Source organism: Mandrillus leucophaeus, unplaced genomic scaffold (genome assembly GCF_000951045.1).
Source record: "Mandrillus leucophaeus isolate KB7577 unplaced genomic scaffold, Mleu.le_1.0 Scaffold1394, whole genome shotgun sequence".
NCBI lineage: Eukaryota > Metazoa > Chordata > Mammalia > Primates > Cercopithecidae > Mandrillus > Mandrillus leucophaeus.
Genome location: NW_012101359.1, coordinates 205,845 through 225,157, shown reverse-complemented (window position 1 = coordinate 225,157; position 19,313 = coordinate 205,845). Strand labels below are relative to the sequence as shown.

At 38.4% G+C, this 19,313-nt stretch overlaps 1 protein-coding gene across 1 annotated transcript in view; it reads right to left on the bottom strand.

Moving 5' to 3' along the window:
• FKBP15 (FK506 binding protein 15, 133kDa) overlaps positions 1-19,313 on the bottom strand; it is a 115,617-nt gene that overhangs the window by 15,172 nt on the left and 81,132 nt on the right. The window contains exons 11-23 of the mRNA XM_011973694.1: positions 18,370-18,519; positions 17,430-17,498; positions 15,517-15,663; positions 12,916-13,058; positions 12,380-12,437; positions 9,368-9,475; positions 7,400-7,502; positions 6,804-6,910; positions 5,260-5,374; positions 3,702-3,811; positions 3,299-3,406; positions 2,758-2,852; positions 1,781-1,883 (exon numbers count right to left, since the gene is read on the bottom strand). Of these exons, the coding sequence (XP_011829084.1) occupies positions 1,781-1,883; positions 2,758-2,852; positions 3,299-3,406; positions 3,702-3,811; positions 5,260-5,374; positions 6,804-6,910; positions 7,400-7,502; positions 9,368-9,475; positions 12,380-12,437; positions 12,916-13,058; positions 15,517-15,663; positions 17,430-17,498; positions 18,370-18,519 (1,416 nt within the window). The remainder of the gene's footprint in view (positions 1-1,780; positions 1,884-2,757; positions 2,853-3,298; positions 3,407-3,701; positions 3,812-5,259; positions 5,375-6,803; positions 6,911-7,399; positions 7,503-9,367; positions 9,476-12,379; positions 12,438-12,915; positions 13,059-15,516; positions 15,664-17,429; positions 17,499-18,369; positions 18,520-19,313) is intronic.

Below are 19,313 nucleotides of genomic sequence, written 5' to 3'. Positions count from 1 at the left end.
GTCAGGGCTCAAAAAGTTTCACTGAAATAAAGATGATCAATTAAAACATATAGTACTTGGCATCCCAGTCACATTTATCACGAGATTCCCTCAAAAATTTGTGTGAAGCATGGTATCTATAACACAGTGGGTCGTGGCAGATACTAGCTGTGATTACTATTGTTGTTATTACTTCTACTGCTTTGCTATTATAAACAGAGCATCTACTGGGCTCAATGCCTGGTATCAGACATCTCTGGGGTTTATCAACACGAAAACATTTGGGTAGATCACTGAGCTAATTCAGGGGCTGGCAAACTATGACCTATGAGCCAAACTGACCTATTATTTTTGTAAATACAGTTTTATTGGAACACATACACACACAAAACAGTGCTTCTCAACATGAGAGTCACATGCTGAACTTCTTAAAAATGCTGCCCCTCCAGAGATTATGACAAAAGAAATCACTGACAAGAGCAGTAATTCCTGCACCTGGAATCTATAGGATCTTTTTAAAAGTTCAGATTCAGATCCCAGCTAGATATACTAAATTAGAATCTCTGGAGGTTCGGGATTTAAGAATATCTAGTTTTAATCAAGCACCCCAAGTGAGTCTGAGGCAGCCAGTGTTTGCGGACCACTGATCTGGAATAAGTTACAGTAATCATTTTAGCCCTGAATAGTAACAGTGAGGCCAAATAATATATTTAGATGCCCCGTATAGGCCTAAAGAAAAAACAAACAAGCAAACAAAAGGAGTAAAGGAAAGGAAGAGAAGAAATAAAAGTAAAAGAAGGAGAAATAGTAAAAAGTGCATTTAGTGGATGGGGAGCAGTTAAGTGACTTCAGCACTACCTAATGATAACAATGTCACAAGCTGCTGATCTTCACCTAGGCATTAGGAGTCAGTCACATAAATAAGAAATGGTATAAAGTAATGGGAACAGAACAGGGTCAGGATTGGACAGGGCTGTGCAGGATAAGGCACTGCTCATCTGAGAAAAAGAGGTCACACATTACTTGCCTGGATTCTATGGCTAAGAGAAGACAAAGATTAGCGTAAGACATAGTAAGGAATCCTCATTACCAGAATATGAGAAAGTGAGTAAACTCCACAAGTTACAAGTGTGTTCAATCTAAGTTTTCATCAAGGAAAACACTAATATAAAATATAAACGATTTCTAAACCTCTGAGAAGAAAGACAGCAGATGAAAAAGTCAGGATCTCCTAGCTGATGAGTGGTAGCCCAAACAAGAAGGAATCCATTCAGGATAAAGAACGTCACTGGAGCAACCGGAGAAGCGAGTTTCAGAATCAGCAGATCCCAACCCAAGACCTACTAGTCTTCCTTACCGCTACTGCAGGAACAGGTCAAAATTCCTAGTTTTGAAAGGATTGAAGTCAAATAGTAGTACTTTAAAATGCTTTGGCAAACACAGATGAAGGAGCAAACGATCTGGAATTCCACTAAAAAGAACCTAAACATCTGTTACCTGGCATAATGGAAATTTTCTGTTGATTTTGTCAACAGAATAAATTTAGTTTCCAATAAGCTGTGTAATTCTTACCTAATCAAATTACTAAGATCAGTGATTATTTTTGAGTCACCATACTGCGAAGTATATTGTAAAACAGAAATGTAGATGATAGATACATGAAAACCTGCTGGGAGATTTCTAGTTCTTTTTGCAGTGATGGCAAAAATTCTGTTGGAAAGCCGACTAGTGAGTACGTACACGGGACATTCCTTAGCTCCACCCATCCTGACCTGGGCTTTTCTCTCCCCAATTGCTTTACCTTCTCTTGTTCAGCATGCAATACTCTTGCCTGTGTGTTTTCTGTGGCTGTCTGAAGTGAGTTGTTCCTCTTCTCCATCATCAGGTTACTCTGCTCAACATACCTGTGAAAGAAATAGGGAAAAAGAAAACACTTATCAAGCACTGAGCACAACCCAATGCCCATTCTGTCCTCATAACATTGCTGCTCTATACCTTCATCAAAAGCTATCTGAAAGCATTTTCTTTTCCTTAGACCTGAAGTACTGAGATCTAAAGAAATCAGGTTGGAAGCAGGAATCTGGGCCAGCAGTGAACTACCCTGAATAATGGAGAGGACAATAACGTGAAGGGTGTGTGATAATGGGAATGAGGAGGAAGAGACAGGAGTAAAGAGGCTATAAGAAAGAGGGAAGAAGAGAAAGCCACTCCCCCAGCTCTGTCATGTGGGAGACAAGAGACAGCGGAGAAGAGAAATATGGGAGAATGATTTTTTTTAAGTGAAATGCTGTGTTGTGATGTGTTCCATTCACCCTCTCCACACATCCCTCCAAATCTTCAGAAGTATCTACAAAAAATACAAAATCTTTAGGTTTTATATGGGAATCAGTGAAGTTTTATCTGAGTTCTGGTGGATAAAACCGAGTTAACCCACACAGGAGAGAGAAGAGTTGACACCAGAGTTCTGTAAGTAATAAATAGTACCAGTTTTAAAGATAAAGAAACTAGGGCCAGCAGGAATCAATAACACGCCCAGAGCCACAAAATGAATGAGGGTCAGAGCAGGAATCAAACACAGGTCTGCCCTACATCACAGCCTACTGAGCTCCTTCTACTGCAATGCCTCTCAGAAAACAGGCAATAATTCACGTAACAGGCAGGAAACAGAAATGGCAGAAATACACACGTACTGCCCTAAACAAATACGTGTACTTAAGCTGGGCATATACACAATAAACTCTTTTGTCCATCCTAGCCAGGCCCCGTACCTGTCATTACCTCTGATTTCGTTCAATTAGTTCACTAATCTTGTCATTCTGTTCTTCTATCCGATTGCTCTTTTCAAGGATTTCTTGCTTCAATCTTTCATTTTCCTAAATTCAAAATATATGACGTACAATTTAAGTGTCTTAAGAGAAAAGTGCCAGATAGAAGAGAATCAACTTGAACTGACAGGTGACATTGTTAACATATTTTGAGACAAAACACCAGAACTTATGTCTACATGTATGTTAAAACAACACATCAGATTATACCTGACGGATACAAATCACTAGGTCCAATGGATTGAGTGAATAAATGGCTAAAAAAAAAAGGAGTGAAATTCTGAAGTATGGTCAAAAAAGCAATGTTTCCTTCAGAATATATAGTGATAAGTCACTTGGATGGAATTAAGCCATAATGGATTTTCGAATTGTCTAACCCAGTGTAGCATTTATCACAGGCTATTTCTGGGGTGGAGGTGTTAAAGGGTAGTACCTCTGGGAAGACAGCAGGGTAAGACCTTCAGCCTGAGTGGTCTGTTCTTAATCACCCTCACCTGAATGATTCGCTGTATGTTGCTCATAATCATGCTTGTTTCCATTGTAACTGACATGCTAGGAATAAGTATGGAATTGCCAGCACTATGTTTCTGTAACTCTTCAACCTACAAAAGGGATACCAGAAAGACCTTGTGAGAAGTTATAAAATGAAGAAATACAATTTACCCAAGATTTGACCCCATTGTTAAGGGGGTTAATGAGTTCCTGAGACAATCTCTAACTGTAAGTTAGAGTTTTCTGCAAGTAACTGGATCCCAACATAATTATAACTGTCCTTGTAAGTGATATAACCTCTAACTACTACCAATACAGGAAACCAAAGAAGAGTTTACCTATAGCTCTGGCTGCTCCCTGTTTACATCCCCACTTTCAACATGGCCCCAACCCTGACTCAGTCACCTTAGTCATGAGATGATCCATTTTATCAGCCACTTTGCTGACTGCCATTCGAATTTCAGTGTTATGTTGCCGGGCTTCAGTCATGAGAAACGAAGCCATATCACCTGATCCTAAACAGATATAAGCCAAAAAGAAACTTATGAAACTGGAGCAGAGGAAACTGTATGAAGAAAAGCCAGTAGCTCTTCCAGTAGAGGAAAGAAAGAAATTAATACTTCCATACACTAGGAAAGGCTATAGGTGACTTCACCCTGTCAGAAGATATACGAGAGAGAGTAGAGGCAAAAGGGTTTCAAAGTAAACAACATCTAAGCTGTGTTCATGCAAAACGCATCAAGGGCTACATCTGGTCCAAGGGCACAAATATGCCCACTTTGCACTGCCATAGCACTGGCAGCTCAGATTGCTTTCCCGTTCATCCAACTGCATGCCAGGCATTGTACCAGGTACAAGGAATACAGCAGTAAACAAAACACAGCTTCTGCCCTTGGTGAGCTCTTAGTCTGGTTGGGAGACTGACATGTAAAAAAATCATTACAAGAGAGTGTATTAAGTGCAAAACAATGAATCATATACTAGGTATAAAAGTAGCACAAAGAAAAGCACGATTAACTCTTTGCTGACATGCATACATAGTTGTGTTTGTGGGAAGAGAGGAAAGAGGGACAGAGAATAGTCAGGCAAGGCTTCACAGAGGGAGATGACAGTTTTGATGGATGAAAAAGCATATCCCAGATGGAGAAGGACAGAGCTTCCAGATAAAGGCTACATCCAGGAAATCCTGACCAGTCCAGAACCACAAATTACGTTGCAGGACATACTGGCTTTTTCCTACCACTGTCCTAATACCAAAGCTGATTACTAAACAGAAGACAATCAGCAGAACAAGGCAGGATTCCATCATAGCAGTTTACACTTTATCTTGGTTTGGTTTTTTTACATTAGATATTCATACTTGTACATGCATACAAAAATATCTGAGAAGTTACCCAAGTAACTGTTAACAACAGTTTTCCAAGGCCAAGGGGTTTATGGATAGGAAGGACAGTAACTTTTCACTTTACACCCTTTTGTACTGCTTGACTTTTTTATAAAAGTCTCTTATTTTCATAATTAAAAAATTTTAACAGAGTAGCTTTCATTAGAGATACTAAACACCTATAGTATTCAACTTTCTCCCAATTTCCTCCAATGTTTTGCTCTTTTACTATTTTCTCTAAACTCTAGCTATTCTAACAGAGGAATTACAAGGGCCAGGGGAGAATATTCAAGGAACAAAACACAGAATGCGGACGCAAGGAAATATTGGGGGATGATGGAAATGTTCTAAAATAGGATTGTAGTGATGAATGCACAACTCTGCAAATTTACTAAAAAACTTTTGAATTGCATATTTAAAATGAATGAATGTATGGAATACATATTATATCTCAACAAAGTTGTTAAAAAAGAGAAGAAACAATGAGTAGAGAGCTGTTGGAGTAAAAATGAAAGAGGAGCAAGAAGAGGGAAAGCACAGCAAGAGCAAAGATGAGAAACTGAGGGATTTACTTCCTACCTTGGAAATGGGGAGGCTGAGAAAGCGGTGCTGGGTACAAAGGCCGAACGGGCTGCAGCTGGGAGGTGACAGCAGATGCCTGGGGATAAGCGTAGGCTTGCATACCTGCATAGGGCTGAGAAACTGACGAGTTACCGCTGCTTGATAAAATGTTCATGTCTTTCTTTTTTGTTCACATTTTTCTTTGGTGGAATAAAGTGGATGAGCTGGGAGGAGACTCAAACTTACTGATGCTAGAGATGGCTGAGATCTGGGTTTGGTAGTGAGTAAGGACTACAGTAGGAGAGTTATCTATCTAACCCAGAGGAAACCAGTCACTAAAATTCTACCCAGAAACTAAAGAAAGTGTATCTTGGGTCACTGCCCAGTCATCTGGTAAGATGATTTAACCAAGTAGGGATTCATTCCCCCCTATCAGGTCTATTGTCTAAGAAGTTTTTAGATTAATAAACTCTGCTTAGCTTCCATTGAGTTCAAGGAAGAAGTGCTTACTGAGATTCCAAACCAAATCTGCCAATTTCCAAGGATGCCTCTCCCCTGCAAGATTCTGAAGCTAACCTGCAAGACCAAGAGCTCTCATGTTCCTCTGAACCTCGGTCACCTCAATTTTAAGAGGAAGATAATAATATCACTTCATAGGGCTGTTGTATGGACTAAATGAAGTGAGATAGGTAATGTTCTGAAAAGCTGGTAAGTTACAGGCCTGACAGATAGTAAGCGCTCAATAAACAGCAGCTTTTATTTTAACGAGGATGGTTACTCTTCCTTGAAGTAAGGAAGTCTAGCTCATTTCCAGGGATAGATATAACTACCCATCCACTTAAAAAAAATTCTTAGTCTATAGGATAGTAATTCTCCAGGGAGGAGAGGAGGGATGGGGAGAAAGAGGGCAACAGTGGGACTTTTTCCAGTTTTGAGACTCCCCCATCTTAATGAGGCATAGCCTAGCTACCATTACTCCCACACCTCCATTAAGCATTACCAAGGAGTGAGCCGCTGTTATCAGTGACAATATGTCTTATCCACTAAGTGTGTTGAGGCAAAAGAAAGGGTCTGCCCCTGGCAAACAGGCTGCTGCCATTGTCTTCTGTAGATAACAGGAAAAAAGCCTTCTTTAAGAAAAGTATACTACATAGCAGAGTCCAGTTACATTTTCCATGCGATTCTGCTTTTAAATCATATCATTCTGCTGAATTTACTGCAGAATGTTAGCCTGTCAACTTTTGGTAGAAAATACAGAAGAATGTGAATATACACCCTTCGACTGGATATGTGTAGAAAGAAAAGGAAACAAACATTGATTGGACCTTTACTACGTTGTACTAGGGGCTCTACTTGTTCTTGCATTTAATCTTTATGACACTGGAACGTAGGTAATCCTTTGCCTGGTTTAGAGATGAGAAAGTGGTAACCGAGGAAGGGAAAAAAATTACGAACTATGACTTTGGGGAACTGCTACTGTATGAAATGTACACGAAGAAGAAAAGACTGACTAGAACCATGGCAAATTATAGGATATAATTAATACGGTTATAAAACGTTACCTGAAAGGATTGGGCATTTCCAGATACAGCTGAGTGGGAATCGAGAGATGCAACTTGCATTAAGGCAGCAGAAGGTGCCTGGAGCCCAGAAACAGATGCCTGAGGTGCTAAGATAAAGGGAGACGTTTCCACTGTTATCCACCCTTGCTTCTTGGTGTGAGTCTGGACTAGCACCTTACATACCATCATGCTTCAGACTCAACTATTTTCCTTGCCTAGTCTCCCTACACTCAGCTCTACTGCAATCTCAGGAATGAGCCAGTGGAAGGAAACTGGGTGCTCTCATGTGCTTCTGACTCAGCCCTAGGATCCCATCCGACAGGAAGTACAGAACACACCCAGGGAGATGTCTCAATAGCTGAGTGCAGATATCCAAAACTGACAGTGCAACACAGTAGAAGTCACAATCAGCAGCCAGGTCCCTCTCTGGGTGTGAAAATGTCTTACCCAGGGACAAACTGACAAGTGTCCCACTCTTACATTTACACTTTAGTCCTCAGTACTGAAACAATGCAGCCTAACAGTTTAAGGAACAGTGATGATAATTTTTGTGCTGACCCAGTTCAAGGCCACAGAGCCTCAGAGAGGTTCCTTACCCTGTGAGGTCATCTGTGGTAACACTGGATGGGCTGGTTGAAGAGAGGGCTGGACGGACGGAGTCACCACGGGCTGCCCACCTCCTCGCAGAGCGTTCACATCCTGAAACAGGAACGAGTGTTTGAGTTACTCTGTATGGGGTCCCTCATTGAAGACTGAGGCTGACTGACTGCCCTAAATCTGCTTCCAACATAGGATTTCTAGGCAAAGAAGAGGAAGGAAAGGTAAGCGGAAGGCCATGAGTTGAGGGTGTGGGTTGTGGAGAAAAAGCACTCTGCTATGCAATAAAGTAAGAGTCCTTCTCCCTGTAAATCATATTGAATAAGTAAATATAGTTCATTTCCACAAATATTCTAAGAAGTTGATGTTCTATTGTCTGAAGCAGCTAAACTAACCACTCTTCAGAATATATCATTTTCCAAACCAGTAGCTACCTTAAGACAAATATAATCTATTCCTACAAAAAAAGTGGTCTTTTGCAAGAAATAATCCAGACTCTTCCCTTCTGGCAAATCATCTCCATAGGCCTCAAGGTACTCAATGAAAATCGGATAACGCAGGATTCACTGCACCTGATTAACATGCTATATTTAGATAATATAGTTTTAGGATGTTTTTTCCAACAATCTTTCGTTTCATAAAATCAAAGCTATAACTCTAAACAAAGTTATTCTACATCCTCCTGCTTCATATAAGAAACAGAAAATCTTGAGGCACAATATTGACTGTAATCTGCTATGCTATAGTTCAAGGACCAAAGTTTTAGACATTCTTTTACTTTAGAACTTCCCCTTGTCCCCTTATATTCTCTTCTAGAAAAACATCCCAGTTTTAGATTTCTGCAGCTCTTAACAAACCTAAATGTCTAACAACAGAGTGAAAGGAATATAATAAAATGATATAATAGAACACTGGGTTTCCTTTAAACCACTTTATTTACTTAAATCATTTATGTTAACGTAAATGTTTATGATATAACATTAAGTTTAAAAATCAGGTTACAAAGCAATATATAAAGATGAATGCCCTTTTTGTTCAATATGTTTCTTTTCTATAATTTTAAAGTATTCTAAAATGAATAAAAACATACAAAATTTTTAATAAAAATATTCTTATTTAAATTGCATTTCCAGACCACAAAAAAATTAATCCTATAACAGTAGGCCTCAGAAATCCTATCTTCCTTTAAGATGTTAAATCTACGTAGAGCTTTTCCAAGAATAAAACAAAAATGTAAAATATAAAGTATATTCCAGAAAAAAATTTTTCAAGACCATCACCCGTTCCTTGTTTTCTATCAAAGTAAAAGAATACTAAAAATCAATTTGGAACACCAAATTCCAAATGGATTAAAAATTTAGATCTAAGTATAAAATATTGATAAATATCTTTAAAAATACATGTGATATTTATAATCTGAAAGTGGGGAGGCTTTCTAAGCATGTTAAAAGCAAATAACAAGGGGAGAAAGTTGACAGATTTGAATTCAATAAAATTCTTGAACTTCTAAATAGAAAACAAACACAAAAATACCATATACAAAGTCAAAAGACATACTAGTTGGAGCTTTAGTGATAGGCAACATCAGTGAGAAGACCAACCTTTCCCAAAATAATCTAAACATTCGCTCAACACATATGAATAGAGCATCTGCTATGAACTGGGCATCATGCTGTCCAGAGAGTGATCTCTTGTAACAACAGAGATTCTAGTAAAGAAGGCTAAATTAACCACTGAAAACTGCCCAGTTCTTGTAAAAGATCTACAAAATTGCTTCCATCTCTCAGGGGAAGTACTAATCACAGTAGAAACACATGTACCAATACCAATCTGTATCATTTTGCATATTAGCCCTCTAAATAATGATTCTGCCTTAGAGGCAGAAAACACAATCACTCCAACCAAATAAAAAGAAAGATGATGGCGACATCTCTACTATTCATTCTAATACAGCCAGGGGGACATACTTCGATTTCTGAATCATTGGAATCCAGCTGTGGTGGAAGGATGGGCAGCATGGGCTGGCCCATTTTAGCCATCCGAGAGATCAACTTGGCTTTGACTGCATCGGGACTCTACAAAGAGAGGAAAGTCACAAAAATCACTGTGATCAAGGCTTATCACCTTCAGGCAGCTCTATCCCTTTGGCTTTTGTATCAAATCCTTCAACAAATCCCCCTACCATATCTATTTAAAAACATATCCTCTAGAAAATGAGAATCAAAGATTTCTTGCATAGAAGCACACATGGATCACAATTAATAGCAGTAAAAATAATTCCCTGTATCTTTGGAATGGACAAAGTAGTTTCACACGTATTGCCTCATTTCGATCAAGTCTCCCCAGTAGGCATAATTAGTCTCATTTTACAGATGAAAAACTAACATAGAGATGTTAAGAAAGGGAGGCATTTTAGATGACAGTACCCTCACTCAAAAGCCTGAAGCAATTCAGTAGATAGATATTCAGAAGAGATCTGTGAAGAAAAGGAAACAGGAGCTCTTTGTTTTAACTTCAGGTTAATTTAACTATGACTTAGCATTAACTACACACTAGACCCTATGCTAGAAGCTTCCATTAACTGGTTCAAAATTTCAGAATGGCAAGTAAGTACACCTGAAGGTGCACAACATGAGCTATTGGGTGTAGAAGGAAATGATCATAACCTCCATTTTTATTAAGATTACTTTTTTTTTTTTTTTTTTGAGATGGGGTCTCTATCACCCAGGTTGGAGTGCAGTGGCGTGATCTCAGCTCACTGCAACTTCCATTTCCCAGATTTAAGAGGTCCTCCCACCCCGGCCTCCCAAGTAGCTGGGACCACAGACGCTAATTTTTTGTATTTTTGGTCGAGAAAGGGCTTCGCCATGTTGCCCAGGCTGCATTTTTAATATTTTTAAGCTACCAATGTAAGACATTGAGTTTGCTTACAGGGACTGATGGTACTTTATGTACATAATTTGTCAATAAACATATACTGGGAGTGTGTGCTTATTTTTTCTTAACTGATGATGTATCCAAAAAAAGTTGGATACATCAGGAAAGGACTAGTTATATAAACCCTATGCACACAATGGAATATTGTGATCTACAGATTAAAATGAGGACGCTCTCTATACACCAACATGAAAAGATTTTGCATTTTTTATATAATATAGTTATATGGAAAAGGCAAGGTGCATTACATACAGAGTATGCTACTTTGTGTGTGTGAAAGGAGGGAGGAATAAAATATACATTCCTATTTGCGTGCACCTGCATAAAGAAACCCTGAAAGAATATATAAGAAACTAATAAAAGCAGTTACCTAAGGGGTGTGAGATGGAATAGGGTAGATAAGGACAGGAATAGAAGTGAGTCCTCACAATGTAGATCTTGTTATATTGTTTTGATAACTGTGCCATATAAATGTAATTACCTATTCAAAACAAAGATAAAAACTTAAATGGAAAAGAAAAAGAAAAAGAAAGGTGGTTAATTTCATGTTATGTAGATTCTGCCTCCATTAAAAAAACAAACTTGTTTAAAAAAAAAAAGAAAAAAATAGTTGGAGGCCATTAGTCTGCTAGAAGTTACTATAGCTTAGAAATAGGTAACAAGAGTTGTTATGACTACAGAGTACAATGGAACCAATATTGGACCATTTTGGTGACTGTTCAAAGATCTGAGATAATAATTATTCTTCAATTTTCCTCTGATTCTTTGATTTAACCTTCTGGGTTTAGGAGATCACTTCGAAACAATTATTTGCTTAATAATTCTTTGGATTGAATATAAACAAGTAAACTAGGGTTGGAGAGATGCTAGCACCAATTTCACTCCATACACCTATTCTGTTTCCCAGTGCAGTAGGTGAAGGCCACAGGGCTTTAGAATTTGAAGTGCCTCAGCCACTGTCTGGTCCACAGGCAGCAAACTCAGAAGCCTTCACAGACCAGGCAGGCCAGCAGCAAACTACCATATGCATCCTTCTTAAACGCATTCAAATCCAGATTTTACTAAAACAGCATGCTGGCACTTTCATCTTACAACTGGGGAAACACAGAGGCTCACTGTCCTGCTCAAAGTCAATCAGCTGGTGAATTAGTACAGAGCTCCTCTGTGAGAATGAAAGTATAAAGATATGTAATGTTAGCAACATTTATGATAATAACACGAGCTAATGTTTACTGAGTGCTTACAATATGCCAGACACAATACTAAAAACTCCATAGGCATTATTTTATTTAAAAGTCATAAAAATCTGTTTGAGATAGGCAACATCTCCATTTTACAGATGAGGATTTACACATGAAGCTTAGAGAAGCTAAATTGTTCAAGGTCACAGAAAGCAAGTAGAAGAGAGTGCCTAGGATTAACCACTAACACAATCCTCGGAATAAATAATATTTCTAAAATTGAGGAGCACTTTAACTGCGAGAGGCTCCTCCCCCAGTTGAACATCAGTCTCCTGATAATAATCACAGTGACCACTTATTAAAGACACACTAAACGAAGGCTCTGAGCTCAGCACTTTACAAATTATCTCTAATCCTCACAAAAACTGTAAAAAGGGGCTATGAGAATGAATTCCTTTTAACTAATGAAGAAGCTGAGGATCACAGAAGTTAGACAATTTTCTCAAGGCCACATGCTTATAAGAATCAAGATTTGAATATCTATGCAGAAGCTGAGGCTAACTTACACTGACTCCCAAGTAAGGGGAAATGAACAAAGTAACCATTGATTTAGCCTAGAAACATTTTAGCCTCTTAACTTTTTTTTTCTCTAACCTACCATATCCTAAGCACATAAAACCTCAGCACACTAGGGGTGAAGGAGAAAAACTCTTTTTTTTTTTAAGGGAGAGACAAGGTCTCACTATGTTGCCTAGGCTGGTCTTGAACTCCTGCACTGAAGTGATCCTCCTGCCTCAGCTTCGCAAAGTGTTAGGATTACAGGTGATAACCACCATGCCTGGCCAAGACTCTTATACTTACTGTATTTATTGCAAGTTGTTCACTGAGGGAGTTAGATTTGGTACGAAGAGCTGGCTCCCTGAAAGCAAACAGACCATATTCCAAGATTGAAAACAAAATCCAGAATCACAAGTCCAAACTATATTGGATAAGCAAATTGTTTTTTTAAATGTGTGCCAATTTAATGACTGTAAAACAGAATTTTAACTCTTCTTTAGTTTGCATAATCTTTGAATGCTAGTAAAGTTGAACAACTTTCCATCCAAATGTTTATTATTTACATTTTTTCCATGAGTATATAATTTTGTATTTATGCCTTCTGCTTAGTTTTCTTCCAGAATTTTGTAAGTATTCTTCTGAGTTAGTGCTTTTGAGGCCTATGAATATTAAACTTTCGTCAGAAAAATCTGATGCAAGTATTTTCCCCATTTCCCTGATCCCATTTTTTCCAGTTATTTAAAATTATTTTAGTTTTTAACTATATCTCTATTTCTGAACCCCTCTAAGAGTCATTTTTATGAGCCATAAAAGAGCTTCATACAATTGGAGTATCTTACCCTGATTTGAAAGGTATTGATGTGGGTGGTGACACAACAGGATCAGCAGAGAGGTTATCAGCACCAGGGATGGGAGACGGGGCTGCAGAATCCCGGGAACTAACACTGTGCCCATCAGAGCCAGAATCTCTGGCAAACTTCACCTAGAGAAAGAGTCATCGCAGGTGGGATAGGCGACAAATACCCTTCCCCTTTCACCCTCCTTTCATTTTACTTATTTTTCATTACACAAGCCACTACCTGTTCACTGCAGGCAAATCAGAAAATGTAGCTCAGCCAAAAAGACAAAGGTAGTAATCACCTGCAATCCAACTACCATTATATCATCTGTCTCTGTACACAGCTTTTACAAAAATGGGCCATGCTGTTTTGTAACCTGTTTTGCTCACTCACTGACATATTAACCTATTTCCATATCATTAAATATTAATTTGCAATATTATTTTTAACTACTGAAGAGTATATTTAACTTCAAGGGTCAGCCCTTCACTGCTATGATCTATAGGAAAAGGTCTCCAAAGGATTTTAGGAACTAAAGTCATAAATACATATTCTATTACAAAGTATATTTCACCAATTCCTCACTGTTAGACATTCAGCTTATTTCTATCATAAACAATGCTTCCATGAATAGCTTTGTATCTGTATTTTTGTACATAATCTTAAATATTTCCAAACTATAAATTAGTTAAATTTTAGTTAAATATTTCCAAACTATAAATTAGTTAAAATTGTTGGATAAAAGGGATGCTCATTTTGAAAGCTTTTAACCCATTTATGCCAAGTGGTCCATTATTGGAACGTTAAGCTTGTGGGAGTAATTTATATCCTACTGCTCAAGGTCATCACCAAGGTCTGATTTTTCCCCAAAATTGTGCAACCTCCAGCATAAATGGGTTAATAGATGCTATTAAATTTCCCTTCAGAAAGAGTGAACTAGTTTATACACCACAGTAGTGTATAAATCTTTCTGAACACTCTTGCCACACGGGCTATCATTCTCTACCAGCCTTGTGAATTTGATATGCAGGTCAATTTGTCATTGTTTGATTATTGGTAAAACAGAAAATTTTTTGTTTCATGTGCCAGTCATGATAAACTCAAATTGGTTTGTTACCTATCACCAGCCATGATTTTTCAAACTCAAAGGAAAATTGACAGAGAATATAAAAGTTGTAATAAAGAAAAAAGGCAGCAGGTCACATGTCATTGAAAGAGGGCTAGGGCAGCCCAGCAGGATGAAAGTGTCCAGTTAGGAACGGTTAGGAAAGCATCACTGAGAAGGGAAGCACATCCTTTCTCTGTGACAGGTGTAACAGCCATAAAGAAGATGACCATAATATTCTCTATTTGTATTGTATTTTAGAGTTTACAGTAACAAACCCTATCACATTTGAATCTAACAAACAGTATAAAGCAAACAGGATCATTTAGGGGCAGGGAACAGGTAGTATTAAGTTGACTAAGCACAATTTATTGCACAGAAACTATATATATTCATGTTAAGTTTTTTACATGGTACAAAAGGTACAGTGACAAAAAGTAAAACTTTCTGAACTCCATTTCCACTCTACAGAAAAAAAAAAATCACTTTTAATGATTTCTTTTAAAGCTTCCAGGAATTTTCTATGAATATATGAGCATATATGTGTGTATTATATGTGTGTGTATACACATATATGTACATATGACTATGGATATGGATATGTATATGTGTATACACACACAGACACACACACATGCACACACATACACATGCACATGAGACCATACTATCCACAATGTTCTGCAACTTGCTTCCTTAACAACAGATTTTTCATATTCTTTAAGAGCTACATAAAAGTCTATGAAAAAAAAACATAATTTAACCAGTATCTTAATGATGGACATTTACGTTGTTGCCAGTTTTTGGCTACTACAATGTGGCAAAGGTAGTCGTAGTAAAACATACACACACGCAATCTTTGCATACTTATGTAAAGATATCAAGTTTGTAGCCATAGAATCACTAAGTAAAAAGTATATACATTGGGCAGGAGTCACTATTTTGTAGACAAAATAAAAAGCTTAGTGTGAAGATGTGACTTTTTTTTTTGAGACAGAGTCTTGCTCTGTCACCCAGGCTGGAGCGCAATGGCACGATCTCATCTCACTGCAATCTCCACCTCCCAGGTTCAAGCAATTCTCCTGCCTCAGCCTCCCAAGTAGCTGGGACTACAGGCGCCCGCCACCAAGCCCAGCTAATTTTTTGTATTTTTAGTAGAGATGGGGTTTCACCACGTTAGCCAGGATGGTCTCGAGCTCCTGACCTCATGATCCGCCCACCTCGGCCTCCGAAAGTGCTGGGATTACAGGCATGAGATGTGACTTTCTTAAAGTCACAACCACTTCTAGACTCTGAATAGAGAGCCAGGAAGGATATAATACTTTGATCCTTAGATTTCAAAGCTGTTGCTCTTTCTGACTACTCCATTTCTACTTTTTCAAAGAAATCTACGTCTTCAGAACCTAGTTTTCAAATATCTTCATTTATTTATTCATTTAACTAGCAAAAAGACATGCAGAAGACTCATCAAACAAAACAAAGACAGTTTCACTCACCCGCCTAACCTCCACCTCGAACACCAGGATCGAGTCTGTTGCTTGAGTCCAGCCTATTACCCCTTCTGAGCCAACAGCACAGGCTGGAGGGACAATAAGCAACCGCTTTCCTCCTTTTTTCATGCCCAGCATTCCATCTTCCCAGCCCTTTAAAAATCAGATAGGAAAAGTTCATCAAACAAGAAGCTCCTCAGAAGACAAAGTAAAGTACAGGAGCAACAGGTTTCACTTATCCACACTTTCAGGTTTACTCAGTGCCTCCAGAGGTCGGGTCTGACTACTGCCCCGTGTTGCTATAAGAATATCTAGAAGACACCCTCTAAACCTACTTGTAAAAGCAGGCATATCTGGGGTTGCATGAAATATATTTAGCTTAGATAATGAGAGAAAATGGGAGGAATAAAAGAAGAGCAGTAAGAGTAAGAAAAGCTATAATTAAAAAAGCATGTTTTCAGCTGGGCACAGTGGCTCACAGCTGTAATCCCACCACTTTGAGAGGCCGGGATGGGTGGATCACCTGAGGTCAGGGGTTCGAGACCAGCCTGGCCAACATGGTGAAACCTCGTCTCTACCAAAAATACAAAAAATTAGCCAGACATGGTGGTGCACACCTGTAGTCCCAGCTACTCGGGAGGCTGAGGCAGGAGAATCGCTTGAACCCAGGAGACAGAGGTTGCAGAGAGCTGAGATCATGCCACTGAACTCCAGCCTAGGTGATAAAACAAGACTCCATTTCCCCCCATCAAAAAAGATTGTTTTCTAGGAAGTGTGGAAAGTGCTTTACATGCACAATCTTGTTTAAGCCCCTCCAAAAACTTCATAAGGTTGTCAGGATTGTCCCCATTTTACTTCAATAACTGAAGCTTGTGGAGGTTAAGTATGTAGCCCAAGATCACACAGTTAGTAAGTTGTTAAGCTAAGATTCAACATTAGATCTGTCTAGGTTCAGGGATCATGACTTAACTGCTATGATCTATGGGAAAAAGTCTCCATAGGATTCTGGGAAAAGCGGTCATGAAAATGAACCTTTTTACCACACAGATGAATGAGTACAGCACAATGCATCATCACTACTATGTCCTGACACCATAATATACCACATGTGTAAAACATTCTTTATTTTATAAAACACCTGCACAGTTAGTAAAGAAAAAATTCACAACTTGAACCCAAGTTCTCGGATTCGAATCCCAGTGTTCCTCCTGCTATTGTCACAGTTGCCTCCCACAGTGATTGGAAAGTGCTGATTCAAAGCAACCCAGACAGATGAGATTCAACCCTTTATGACAAGTTTCTAGAATAAACTGTCTCACCTTTTCCCCTACTAGGCTATAGGAAGGATGAAATAATATGCTCAGAGTCATAGAATAGAAAAGAAAAGGTCAGGACTACAGAAAACGATTGTAACCATCTTCAATATAATGATTCATAGATAAAAATATCCCAAATGCAATGTAACACATTTTCCCCTCATATTCTTCATCCAGGCATTTCCAGATGTCAAAAAGATACCCTGATTAGAAATCCCACAGGCCGGGCGCGGTGGTTCACGCCTGTAATCCCAGCACTTTGGGAGGCCGAGGCGGGTGGATCACCTGAGGTCAGGAGTTCGAGACCAGCCTGATCAACATGCAGACACTCCATCTCCACTAAAAATACAAAATTAGCTGGGCGTGGTGGCGCATGCCTGTAATCCCAGCTACTCGGGAAGCCGAGGCAGGAGAATCGCTTGAACCCGGGAGGTGGAGGTTGCAACGAGCTGAGATCACACCATTGCACTCCAGCCTGAACAACAAGAGCGAAACTCTGTCTCAAAAAAAAAAAAAGAAAAGAAAAGAAATTCCACACAATTTAATCTAAGTTAAACCCACTGCAACTGATAAAACCATAAAAAAACACAGTGCAGCCTTTACCTTGATGACTTTTCCTGATCCTAATTTCAAGCGAAGCAACTTATCTTTGTTAGCAGTGGAGTCGAAAACCTGCAATTTGATTGAAGGAAATGAGGCCAGCCAATTTCAAAAATAATAATAACCATTATGGCATTCAACTAACTACATACCAGCACAGTACTTCTGGAACAGGGACTGTTAAATACACTCAGAAGATAGTTTCTAAAGGACCTGAAATGTTGGATGACATCATAGCTAAAGGGTGTTATCATAATGAGTATCTCTAAAACAGTGATTTTCCAGGTTTAGAAAAAAAAACACATTCCTACAACTATGCATTTAAGCATTTTTCATCCACAATATACTTTCAAATAAATCATCTCATTTTGATGCTGACACTAACCCTGCCGAGTAAGCAGAGCAAGATCATTAACCTCCATTCGCAAATGGAAAAAAATAAGAGTATAAATGACTTGATCAAGGTCAAATTAGTATATAATTGGATCTTGAATCCAGATTTTTCTAAACTCATAAAGGTCTTTCTCTCATATAATATATTGCTTTTAAGGGCTTAACAATATTAAAACATAATAAGCTCAATGTATTTACAGTATCTACTATAAGAAAAACTGTAAGGAGGGTCTAAAAAGAAGTTTTAAGACTTAATCCCATAAGAATATATTCAAGTGTAACACTGGTATAGGAGCATACACATGAACAACTAGCAAAAATAATAGTACTTGGGAAACTGGTTCCAACTTTCCCTAAGTTGAAGTGACAGAGTGGCACTGAGGATCTTTTACACATTCACATTTCATAATGTGCCCCCAAAGCAACTGCAGTGTCTAAAGTGGGGCTCCTATTTGACAACAGCAGCAGTTCACAGTAATAGTATCTTCCCTGGGAATAGCCCTCATGCTATGTAAGTTTACAAAAGAACTTGCAAGGTGCATTTTCTTACCTGGCCCAGCACATGATTCTGAAAGAGCCAGCCGGTATAGGCCACTTCCAGAGAATCTCCAACTTCTACAGCAGGGCCTTCTGCCACAATGAGGTCCTGGGAGAGCACTGCATCCAGGGAAGAGGTACTGTTGCACTTAGCAATGCACACCTGCAAGACAAAATTGAAGCAGCATAAATGTAGTTTAAGCTCAGTAAGTACTCATTCCTTTATTGCTACTGCTCTTTCTCAAATAGCTTCATCCACTAACAAAACAGATTACATGTTTAGAAGTAAACCAAATGAAAGTTACTTATCTTGCCAGGAATCAAAAGTGCCTAGGAGTGTAGTCAGAATGTCTGAGTACAGATCCAGGTACTGCCACTTATTAACTTTGTGACCCTGGCCAAATAATCTCTATGTACCCAAGATGGAGATAATGCTTCACACATCTCATAGGATGGTTATGAAAATTAAATGAGCTAATATAAGTAGAGTACTTGACAAGGTACCTGGCAAATAACAGTAAGTACTTAATAAGTATTAGCTATTGATTATGATACTGATTTACTGTTTCAGTTTTTGGGAACCTAGGAAAGAAAGGGAAACTTCGAAAAAATGTCAAAAAGCACTTCTAAAGACTGCAGTAGAAAGGGCATTTACAAAATCATGTTGCAATCCCAGAATCCACATCAATGCCACCTACAGATTTGGCCATATTATCTTAGCATAAATCTTAGACAAAGGAGTCAGAGGCATCTTTGTGAATAATTATTCTATTTATGAATAATTATCCTTGGGCTTGTGTTTTAATATTATTAAGCCCTCAAAAGCAATATACTATGAAAGATCTTTAGACTATGAGTTTAGAAAAATGTGGATTCAAGACCCAATTTTATCAATGTTTTAATATAGTATCCATTAGAAACTTGCTGCTCATTTTCTTTTAAAAAGTTCCAGAGGCC